A 12177-nucleotide genomic window follows, 5' to 3' on the forward strand; every position below is an offset into this window, starting at 1 on the left:
CTTTGCCTGGCAGCCTTGCATAGGTGATGTCCTCACAGGGACAAACCTGGGCATGGGTGAGTGGTGAGGGAAGAGAGGGAAGCAGTCCAACCGTCACCCTACTGCCAACATCACCCGCTAAACCATATCCCTAAGCACCACATCCAACTTTTCGTTGAACACCCCTAGGGACGGTGATGCCACCGCATCCTTGGGCAACCTGTTCCAACACCTGACTGCACTTTCTGAGAGAAATGTCTCCTCATTTCCAACCAGAACCTCCCCTGGCACACCTTAAGGCCATTCCCTCTAGCCCGATCACTAGTGATCTGCGAGAAGAGGCAGCCCCGGGAGAAGTGACAGCATGGGGACATGAAGGAGTGACCCCAGCTGGGGGCTGGCTCCCCTCACAACCGGCGGGCTGCGAGCAGCCCCCGCCGAGGCATCTCTGCTCCCCGGGCTCCCCTCACTGTGGGGCTGCCTCCTCTCACTCCTTAGCGACCCCCCCCCTCAACCCTCGCGGCTGAAGGAGGGGAGAGCGCTGCCCTGTGCCAAGCCGGCGCCTCCCCCGGGGGGCTGAGGGGCTCGGGAGGAGGGCGCTGAAGAGCTCGGGGGGGGGCGCTGAGGGGCTCGGGGGGGCGCTGAGGGACTCGGGGGGAGGGCGCTGAGGGGCTCGAGGCGGCGCTGGGGCGCGGGGCAGCCCCGTGTCGGGGCGTCCCGTCCCCGCGGGGCCGAGGGCGGAGCGGCCGCCGCCTGGCTCCCGGCCTGCCCCGCGGAGGGGGCGGGCGGCCCATGTCCGCCATCCCGGCGTGCCGCGCGGCCGGGCAGCAGCCGGAGCAGCCGCGGCGGCCGCGTCCCCTCCCTGCGGTGTGAGACAGCAGCAGCCGCCCGCGCCTCGCCTCGCCTCTCCCCTTCCTCCTCCTCCTCCTCCTTCTTCACCTCCTCCTCCTCGTCCTCCGCCGCCGCCGCCTCGCCCCGCGCCGCTGCCCGGCCGGCCATGCCGTCTCGGGCAAGGTAATGAGCCGCAGAGCCCCGGGGTCTCGGCTGAGCGGCACCGGCAGCAGGCAGCACTACCACCCGCGGGGCTGGAATGACTGGCAACCCAGGTGGGCACGGCCCCGCGAGGGGCTGCGGGGCTGCGGGCTCGGGCAGGGCCCCCGGGGAGGCCGAAGGGGTGGGGGGGGGGGACGGGGAAGGGAGCGGGGCGGCGGCGGGGCCGCTTCCTGGCTGCGGGGCCTACGGGCGGGTGGCGGCCGCTGCCGGGCCTGGTGCGGGGCTTGGGGGGGGGGTGAGGGCCTCCGGGCCGGCCCCGGGGGTTGTGCAGGGGGCGGGGGGCGCCGGTGGGGCTCGGCGGGAGCCGGGCAGCGCCGCCGGGAGCCGGGGCCGCGGGGCCGGGCCGCGGCTGTCAGCGAGGCCGGCGTGGGAGGGTCCCGGGGAGGGCGCTGAGGGAGATGGACCCCGCCGGCTGCGGCTCCGCGGGGGTCCCCGTGTGGTTGGGGGGGGTTTGGGGAGGGGTGAGGGGGATCCTGGAGGGGTGGGGGGGCTGGGGTGGGGTGAGGGGGGCCTGGTGGGGAGGGGGAATCTGGAGGGGGGCTGGGGTGGTGGTGGTGGTGGGGGTCCTGAGATGGGGTGGGGGACTCGAGGGGGGGAGTCCTGTGGTGGGGGGGGGGTCCTGGTGTGGCATGGGGTGGTCATGGGGTAGTGGTGGGGGTCCTGGGGGCCTACAGGGGTTGGGGGGTTCGGGGGGGCTTTGTGCAGGCTGGTTCTCGGTGGCTGAAGGAGCGCTGGTGCGGGTTAACGAAAGAGCGCAGGGTTATTGTTTCCTCAGCTGGGGAAAGTGGCGGAGCTGTAAGGAGAGCAGGGTGGGAGCTTGTGCAATGCGCTGGGTTTAAAGGTGTGTTTGTGCCCGGTGCTTTAATTTGTAGTAAGTGAAACTCCCGGCCTGGTGACATCTTCGGTCAGGTGTACAGAGCGTGGTCAGGGCCTCGATCACCTCGGGTGTACCCCGTGCCGGTGTGCTTGCTGTGCCACCCAGCATTGCTATTTAATAGTCTGCATTCCCCTGGAGAAATTGTTGGTGTTTCTTATTTATTTATTTTTTAATGTGGAAGTTTGGGGATTTTTTTATTTTTTTTTTTTTTTACTGTTCTTGAAACTTTAGTGTGATATGGGATCCTGCTTTTAAAATTGCCAGCACAGACTTAGGGCCATGCGCTTGGGAACGTATTCACCGATGACAAGTCCCAGCCACGTGTGATTTGGACTGGGGAAAACGGGTGGGTATGAAGGTAGATCTTGCGAAACACAGATGTCACTTCGGTATTTACTATGACAGCAGCTTGCCTTGTGGTTGAACAGCTAGCGGTGCCACCTCCAGGGGTAATGCTAGGGACTCGAGTATTCGGTTCTTAATGGTGTGCGTGTCGTGGTCATTTAAATTCTAATTTCTTCTCCTGTTGAGCTGCTTGGTCACATAACTTACCATAGCGGCATGGAGCTGTGACAGGAGGGTCAGGCTGGGTGCTAGAACAAGAATTGTCACTGGTGGTCGGGCTGTGGAACAGCTCCCCGGGGCAGTGGTCTCGGCCCTGAGCCTGCCAGAGGTCAGGAAGGATTTGGACACTGCTCTCAGACATAGGGTCTGATTTTTGGGTGGTCCTGTGTGGAGCCAGGAGTTGGACTCGATGATCCTCGTGGGTTCCTTCCAACTCGGGATATTGTATGATTTTATAACTTTTTCCACACTTAAAAGGAGTAAACTTTATCAGTGACATAGCATTTAATTCTTAGTGAAGATTTTTTGGTATGTAGCAGTCTGGTCTCTCTCCTGCTCCTTAACTACTGCCTTGCTTCAGATTTGTGGGCTGCAGCCTGAGTTCTGGTAACTACCCATTCGCCTGCAGTTCCCATGTGGAAGAAATTGGGTGTACACCTTGTGTCTTTGCAGTGGATGGCTTCTACAAATGCTCCTTGGTTGGATGCATTAACTTGTCACAGATTTTATGTTTTAGCCTAAAATTGTCTTGCAGTGTCTAGAAAAAAAGACTTTTTCCAGTAAACTGTTGCCTGCGGGGGTTTCAGTTGCGTTAGGGGTGAGAATAAGGACCTAGCCGCAGAAATGCTTTGTGTGGCGAAAAGGATGGGTTAAGTAGCTAGTCTCTTCCCTGTGTGTCTGATTCTGTTCCTTTCCTCATGCTGTAGTTTAACTCTCAAGTACAGGTGCTGTAGATGGCATTGCTAAAATAATTATCTGAAAAGCCACATGAGAAACAAAGCTGAAAGCACTACAGAAAGCGTGGCAGGAGGGGGAACTTGGTGGTGTGTGGATGGGGTCTAGGTCTGTTTCCATCAGGTTGTGTAATCAGGTCTCCTGTGGAGAAGCACCTCTTCACTAATACTTGTAAGAGTTCAATTGTGTCCCTTCCTTTAAATATTTGTGGTTTTTAGTCAGGTGAGAGAACCCAGGAATTAGAAGTGTTCACCCGGTCCCAAACAGATCTCACATTTCTTTGTGTTTTGCGTAGGGTTTCTAAATCTCAAACTGGTAACTTTGGCTGTATGGGACCTGTGAGTCGACGCTAACCTTTAAGATTGAACTAGAGATTAATTTAATCTTTGTTGTTTTGGCATTAACTAATTTTTAAGTGACTCACATGGGCTGTTGAAAGGAGATCTGTCCCATGCTTTGGGCAGTGAGTGTTTCTCTTCTGTTTTGAATGTGCTCCTGGACAGCCCCCCAGTGCAGCATATATCCAAGTGTAGTTTCCTTCCCCTTTCTTTTCTGTTGGCTTTTAGTTTCTTTTAGCACAGGTGATACTGCTGGTAAATGTTTTTTTTTTTTTTTTTCAGGGCATAGAAGAAGGGATGTACGTGGCTAAAATAATGAAAAATGTTGTAGTTGTTTCAAGTTGCTGTGGGCAGAGAAGGAAACTCCTGATGCCTGGGTGTATTATCAGATGGATTGTGCTTTCAGACACATTCGTGTGTGTGTAAAAGTGACTAGATAATTGCCATTATAGGTCTAGATTCCTCTCAGTTTTTAGTAATGCTAATAAGCACTGGGGCTTGGGGTGAAAATGGTCAAACTGAAAGTTGGTGCTGGGACGGTTCTCTAAGGGAGAGTAGTTTTTGATTAGAAATCGATTTTTTCTTTTTTAATTCGTATCTGTCAGATGCATATGGACTGGTCTTACTGTGGTGTGTGTACTGATAGATCCTCTGTGTGTTACGGAGGGAGAAGTTGTGCTCATATATATGGACAGATTAGTGTGTGCCCAGAGGTGTGCCAGGCCCTAAATTAATAGCAACACAAAGCTTTTTGGACAAATTCTGGGTGTATGTGACAGAACAATAAGGCAGTGGTTGTGGATTTTTCTTCGTTTTGAGAAAGCCTGATGAGATCCTGTCCACCTCTTCCAATCTCTACAGCTTTCTAGACCTTTCATTCTTTTCCCTTTCCTTTTTATTTGACAGGTTGTCCCGTGTTTTCCCTGATATGACTTCTGGGGGAAAAAAATAACTTCATGTCAGTGCAAAGGTCAAGGTATGGCAGAGTAGATTCAATGTAGTACTAAAGATTGATTATATAGCAAAATAAGTAACGCTTCTCTTTCATAGGAAATGCTCTGGGTGGCAAAACAGTTCTTACGCACTTGTAGTACTGACCAGGAGGGAGAGTGGAGGGTGGCAGGGTAGCAAGCGCTGTGCGCGCCATGACTTTCTTGTTCTTAGGCCAAAGTGAGAAAAGGGGATAAGATTTTAATTAGCAGGACCTCTGGCTCTCTAACAATAATACAGGTTAGCAGGGGTGTTTGTGGAGAAGAGAAAAAGAAAGTCTTGCACATGTGATAGAAGACCTGGAGGTGGCTTATTAGACACAGATTCAGTCTTGAAATTTGTTCATGAAAATGCAGTGTATCCTTCTGGTGAAATGTAAGTCAGTGCTAGGAATTCCTAATTTCTGTTACCACAGTGCCTGCCAAACCAAGTTATGTTCTAGGTCCCCACCAGTCTAGAAATCATAAGAGAAGACAGGAAAATATGATTCTCCTTCAAGGTAGCTGTCTCCTAAGCAGGAGAACGATGTTGGACAAGTTCCCCGTGTTCAACATGAGTCAGAGCAGGAGGTATCAGCAGGGAGTGCAGAGACCCATCAGAGGAAATGGGCTAAGAAAACAGTGTTTGGAGCAGTTTGTTTTCTGTGACTGTAAAGGGCAGAGGTGTGTCTTTTACAAGAAGCAAGAACTAGTAACTGTGTATATTGCAATAAAAAAGGAAGTGAGTTTTAATGTGTATGTATGTACACAGAGAGACCACACAGTCCCAGATGTCAAAGGCAAGTTTATGGCTAGAGAATGAGTTGCAGTATCAGTTTTGACAGTGATTATGAAAAGGTCAAGGGAAACCTCGGGAAGAGGTGCAGTGGACTGCGTGGGAGATGTTGAACAGGAATGGGTTCACTTCTGAACCGGTAACAAGTAATTCTTGATCTCCTTTCACATCTGAGTTTGTTGAATATGCTGATAAGGTGGGAAGGTATGAGATCAAAGAGCTTTTTTGGTTTGGGGGGGTGGTTGTTTAGTTTTTTTCTTCCTTGGTAAAATGGGGGAGCCGAAGTTCGTAATGTGAAAGCCTTTGTTTTTAATGTGAAGCCAGGGGAGACTGAGATGTGCGAAAGATGAAAGAACACGAAAGTGTGTCAGCGGGAAGCAAAGGGAGCTTGGAGAGCAGATAGGCTTCCAGGCAAGAGCAGCCAGACAAGAGCAGGCCAGGGATTTAACCGGCCCGAAAAGGGCTATCAGAAGGTGCCTGTGGAAGAATAAGGACAGAATATGCTTCCCTGACCTGCCCTCCTAATGTCCATCCCAGGACAGAAGGGAATTCTGGTGAGCTACTCAGTAAGCAGCAGTGATGTAGCCTGAGAACCCGCTGGAAAAGTTGCTGTGACCGCAGGTCGTTGTCCAGTAGCGCAGGTGGCAGAACTGCAGGAGGAAAAAAGGGGACTCACTGTTACTTCAGTAGGAGTAAACGTGGCCATTTACAATTTTGCTGAACTACTCTCAGCACAGGAGTAGAAACAAAACCAGGCTTTGGGGTGGGCTCAGCCAGGCTTGGTGGCTTGGCTCAAGCAATACGAGAAGAGTGTGGCAAAATAGGTAAATGCAGGGGGGGAGAGCGAAAGAGGGTTGTCATCGCTCTGCACACCAGTGGAAGGAGGGCTGGGAACTTAATGGGAAGCTGTTAATTTGAGTGGGTACAGTCACTGTGTTTTCGATGTTTTATTGATAAACATTTTAAGTAGTGAAGAACTGATGGGCACGATAGCAAATAAATTTGGCAAATAATCAAACTGACTTAAATAAGATCTCTAGTACACGATAGATGTATCAGAATAAATCATTCATCTGAAGTGTGTACTTGGAAATAAAGTAAAATAGAATAGAATAATTAAGCAGTTTTTGTCTCAAAATAATATCCATATGGTACAGTCGCTCAGAAAGAATTACAGATAACGAACACTATGGCAGATTGCTTGTTACAAGTTTCTTGGACCCAAATTCTCAAGGTTTCCATACAACCAAAGAAACAGTATTTTTGATCAGCCTATTTTTGCTTATTCTAGATAAAGACTTTTTTTAAGCTAACTGTTCTCAGCCATGCTTTCTTCAGTTGTACAAATTGGTGTAGTCAAACCTTGCTGATACTTCTGATGGGATCGGATGGCCTTGTCCACTAATGGGTGTGTAGGGTTCCTATTGTGTGTCCTCGGAACTACAGAAAATAAAGCGGCCTTCTCTGAGGGAACTGCAGCGACCATTTCAGTATATTTGGGCAGAAGAACTATTTCCTGACAGATAAAACCAAGTTAAAAATTGCCCTCCAGGAAAATTGAACATGATCCCTTCTGTGTAAGTGACATTGTGAAAACAGCCTGTGCAGAAAGCTGGGCCTGTGTTGGTGGCTGTTGGGAAGTCTTCCACCAGGCCCAACTGAAAACTCACTTCATCAGTGAGAGCTTTTTAAGTGAAAATAAAGCCAAGTAGCATCTCACGAAGTGGCAATTGAGCTTTTGAAGTTACAATTCAATTCAATGTCATGTTCATTCTTGCAGTTTCCCATTCCAGCATTGTCTAATGTCATGCTTGTGTTTGTACTTCTGCTCATCGGTTGCTAGCATTGTGTTGACTTTATTGGTGTGCTGTGTGTGTTCCCTTCAGTGACAGCATCAACGTATGTAGATGATAAATTTGTGTTTGCACAGACGCCTTTTGAAAGAGGACAGCGAGTGTTACGTCTGTCCCGTAAGCTCACCTGCCGGCTGGCACAGCGCAGTGTAAGATTTGCCATGTGGGCAGGAGAAATGCCCTGCTGAAACTTGGGAGGCAGCACACAGCCAGGAGCACAGTCCTTCGTGTTGCCTGGTGTCCATTGGGGTGCCTGCAGCGGGTGAATCTTACTCCAGGCTTCTCTCCATGCAGAACCCTTCAGGTCATGGCGGATCCTGGAGGCCAGCTGGGTCCCAGAACCTGGTTCTGTGGAAAGCGATATCTTTCCATGGGGTGTTCTTTCTGTGTCGTAAAGAAAGAGCAGAAACTGCTGGTTATCTAAACTGCACCTTTGTTGTAGTGGGAAAAATGTCTTCGGTGGGAACTAGTGTATCTTACAGGGATACGTGGCAGGGAAAAGATGTATTTTAAATAAGATCTTACTCACCTTTTTGGTTGGGTGATGAGCTGTGAGCTTGCAGAAATCTGTTCCCAAAGACAGGACTAATTAAGTGTGGAGTTCTTCCCAGAGAAACAATGCCCTTACATACTTTGCCACAATGGGAAATACTACAGACTGTTGAAAGGCAGTGCCGAGGTTAGCTGAGAACACGTGTTGTCCTCTAGCTGATTGGGGCACGCAGTCTATGGAGCTGAATGCTTCATCAGCTCGCGGTCAGCCTTGAGAATTGCAGGCTGTGCTTGGCAGTTGGAGATGATACAGCATACAGCACATCACCCTAAAGAAAAAAAGCAATGCTCTTTGGGGAGGGAGGTATGCTATTAAGAACCCATCAGTACTTAAGTTTATTAATTGCAAATCTGTCCGTGCCTTTCATTGAAAGGCTAAACCAAGTTGAGTTCTCTGTAAGAGACTGCCCTTCCTCAAAGTGGGCTGGGAGTCCCTCGAGGTTTCAGTGCAGGGAAAAAATCTGGGGGCTGTGTAACTGGTAGGAGAACTTGTACACGCTGTAAGCACAGTTAAAGCTCATACCATTTGAAGAAACCCTGCAGAATTTGGTTGTTCAACATAGTTTAGGTGAGTGATGAAGGTCCAGCTGTATTTCTGCAATCCTGATTGACTGTCACGAGCCAAGAGTTGCAGCAAGGATTTGCCTCTCCAGTGGAGCAGCCTGCTGTATGCAGTAGTCCCAGCAAGTGGTCGACAGACCAGTATCTGTGATGCCAGGGTGACTGCCGAATGAAATAGCCTTAATGTCTATATTGAAAGAGCAAAAGGCAATTGCACCTGCCAAGCGAACCTAGGGTCAGCCTTTCACTGTGGAAGTTTTATCTGGGATCTGAACTTGATGCTTCAGAGAAAAGGGCAGAAGTACAATTTTCTTCTTTTGAACCCTTGTCCAAGTTGATAGTATATCATCTTTAACATTCTCAAAGGGGTAGTAAAATACCTGGAGATTTTCTTCAATTGTCTTTGCAAATATGAACCCTCATGATGTTACTCTTCCAGTCGTACAGAGCAAGAGCTGTGTTTGAAAACAGGAGGCCTTTGAGATAGCTGAAGTACCAGTAGCTTTCAAAAATCTTTATCTCACTTTGTTTTTCCCTTTTGGCCTTGAGATGTATTTAATTCATTTTCCCCGAGTTTTGCTACCGGTTCTAAACACAGTGTTCTTTTAAAAAGTAAAAATGAAATATTTTTTTTCCCCAAGAACTTGTAGTGAATTTATAGCAGCAAAAAGGAATTACATGTCCTGCTTTTTGCTAAATAACTGTATGAGCTATCCAAAGCTCTGGAGTTTGCTTAAAAAACAAAACACACAAACTGCTGTAACTTCAATAGTGTGCTTCCAGGTATATCTGAGATGTACAAAATTCTGCCAATTTTTGTTTCGGATGGGTATTGTTTTACTGTTTTTAATGTAAAACCTCCAGTATTGCTTGAAAGAATGAATTTATGGTGCTTGGTTTAATTTAAAATCTGAAATCTCGTGCATACAAATGCTATACTACGTTAAAGTAACAGTATTTTAAAAAACAAAATCACTTGGTCTGTCCAGGGAGGCCAGTTGTCTTCATAATTTTCACCTTGTCCTTTGTAAGTTTGTTCTGGGATATAACTGGCTTTCTGATATGAGTTGTTTAAGCTTCATGCAGATTTTTTTTTTTTTTTAAATCACTTATTTGCAGGTGTTGTTCTAAAGGATAACAGCTGTTAATTTACATTACATTTTTCCGCAGTAAAGCCTATTTTCTTGTTTTGCAGTTTTTTTGGCAAAAGCTCAAAAGTTATTTCTATATTGATGATCAGTTACATGCTGGTAACACCTCCATTTACTAACTGGTTTTGCATTGCTCACGAAGGCCCATATTGTATTATGTAAATGTTCATCTGTGGATTAGTAATGACTTCCACAAACGGCAGACAGTGTGGTATAGAGCTATTCCTAACTGTATTTTATTTTTCCCTTCTGGAAGTAACTTGTCCTTATATCTTGTGTGGACATTTAACTGAAAATATACTTGAGAATGTCCTGACACATGGCACTGACACACTGGAGTGCATTTCCTTTGCATGCGGTTGTATTAATTAATCAATTCTAATCCCAATGTGAATTTAAGGTCACCTTTTAAAAAGCAGGCTAGACATGCACATTTTTTAACACAGGAAGATACGTTTGGGATTGTCATTTAAGTATGTTGCTTTTAAAAGTGAAAATGTGAATCCCACTCCTGTTATACCCATATATAAAAAAAAATATTTTTCTCTTTATAGAACTGACAGTGCATCAGCTGACCAGGACAATTTAAAATACTCCTCATCCAGAGATCGGGGCAGTTCTGCCTCCTATGGATTACAACCCTCAAATTCAGCTGTGGTGTCTCGACAAAGACACGATGATATCAGAGTCCACACTGACATACAGAATGAAGAAAAAGGTACACAGATTGCTGTTTGATGTGTAATTAACGAGGGGACATTCAGAGAAAGGCAGTAAACTTGAAATGGTTGAGAAACCTTATTTCCTTTAAAAAAATAAAAATAAAAATGCAGTGAGCTGATACAATCCCCTTTTATCAGGGATCAAAGAAAAGCTGTGGCTGATGTGAGTGGTGAGACAATATGCGATTGCATTAAGAGAAGAATATGAGAGAAGTCATAGTATATTAGCAGATTAAGCACGTTTTCCTGAGGAGTAGTATTCTGGGTATGTCTGGTCTGGAAGCTGTAATTTTTTCCTGCATAGTGTCTAGTGCTTCTGGTATTGAAAATGGGCTGCCTGATTAAATGGACTACTACTCAGATATACAATTTTTGCAGCTTTACTGAAGCAAATTGGAATCTTAGTTTGGGGATCAGATCTGTGTTTTGTCGTGAATGGAAACTTCTACTTTTTTTCTGCCTGTCTTTTCTTTGGGGAGGGGGGGAATACTTTCTCTAAAAAAACAGCTGAAAATTTAAAATAGTATCCATTATGAAAAATAAACCTGTATTCTGAATTCTAATACAGAGATGAAATATGAGTATTTTTTTACTTGTACAATCACTTTCTAGGCCACGTTTTCTTCAGACATGCAGGATCAGTGAACTCCAGATCTCAGAGTAATATTTGTGTGAAGTTTTTGTTTTGGAACCTCAGAAGCATTTACACTCCCCCATCTTGTCTACTCTAACTTTTGTAAACAACTGCATTCTGCATCTCAGGGAAAGTTACAGCTGAGTGCAGTGATGCTAATTTATTTTTTTACAAGGAATAAGTTCTGTGAGTAGGATAAATGAGCATGAAACAGGTATTTGTTTATATGCATACCTTGTGAACCTTCAGAGCTTGTTAATTTTAGCAGAGAAACTTATTAGAAAGCAGATACATTTATTTATCAGTGTGTTTGCTAATGTGGAGAGTTCTACTGTGATTCAAACATGCTAGGTAATTCTTAAATACTTAGAAATGTGGTAGGAGTATAGTGAAATGGTAAGGTTTATACGAGTTCAGTAAGGTAGTTTTTTGTGAAGATGTTGGGAAGTGCCAGCTGAGAAGAAAATGTACCTCCCTCTCCCTCAAGTACTGTATTTTACAGGGCATGCTCTGCTAGCTCAGCACCTTATCTCAGCTATTTTGTTTGATTGTGACTTGAAAAGAGATGATTAGGATATTCTGTACTGTAAAACCAGAGTTCAGGTATTTCTAATTCGTTTTTATTTGGGGAGAAACTTGTAAGCTTACAGATGCCAAGTAGTGCCTTTAACTGAGAATTTTCAGTTACTCTGCTGGAGTCTGCCAACATGGAGTTTTCATCTTAAGAACTTTTAGCTTTTCTCTTCTAGATGACAGTATGTCATAATAGACATAGAATCTTTCAGAAACTTTTCCAATTACTGGTATTGAAAATAAAAATTACTTCCAACTTGATCATTTCTGGAAGTTCTGTTCTGAAAATCCCCAAGGCTGGGCAGTTCTGCACTCTCCCTTAGCAGCCTGTTTAGTTCTCCTGGTAAAGAATTGTTTTCTCATATCCAGTTCAAATTTCCCTTGTTACAATTTATGACTGTTGACTCCTGTCCTTTTGCTCTGCATCTCTAAATTATTTTTTTTTTAAACCATCTTTCACATTAATTAGTGGAAGACTGCAGCTAGATCTCTCACCTTTGTCTTCTCTCCTTTACTTTACAAAATAAGACAGGTGAATTTGCAGATGTAAGTTTTTTAAACTAAATCAAAGGCCTCCTGGGGTTTGCTTATAAAGATGAGATATTCTCTCTTTCAGCATCATTTTTCTGCCTTTTGGTTTTATTGCTATATGATGTGCTCATCCTTACTGGAAAAAAAAAAGCTAGTATCCATGTTGTAGTATCTGTGTATTTCTGCTAAATTTAATAAGTGACATAGCTCATTGTATTCTTAGTTGGTCTCAGATTTGATATTTAAATTGACTTATTTAACTTAAGAGTAATTTTAATTAAAGATTTTGA

The 12177-nt window shown here is 45.9% G+C and overlaps 1 protein-coding gene across 3 annotated transcripts in view; it reads left to right on the forward strand.

Moving 5' to 3' along the window:
• Positions 1-949: 949 nt before the first annotated feature.
• The window catches only part of SMG1 (SMG1 nonsense mediated mRNA decay associated PI3K related kinase), a 66449-nt gene continuing 55221 nt past the window's right edge, over positions 950-12177 (forward strand). The window contains exons 1-2 of one of the 3 annotated variants that reach the window (XM_032197280.1): positions 950-1085; positions 9982-10145. In XM_032197280.1, coding sequence (XP_032053171.1) covers positions 997-1085; positions 9982-10145 — 253 coding nt within the window. In that variant the 5' untranslated portion in view covers positions 950-996. Of the gene's footprint in view, positions 1086-4463; positions 4523-9981; positions 10146-12177 lie in introns of those variants that run through there. The other 2 variants (XM_032197281.1, XM_032197282.1) reach the window with 2 other exon arrangements.

Source organism: Aythya fuligula, chromosome 15, assembly GCF_009819795.1.
Source record: "Aythya fuligula isolate bAytFul2 chromosome 15, bAytFul2.pri, whole genome shotgun sequence".
NCBI lineage: Eukaryota > Metazoa > Chordata > Aves > Anseriformes > Anatidae > Aythya > Aythya fuligula.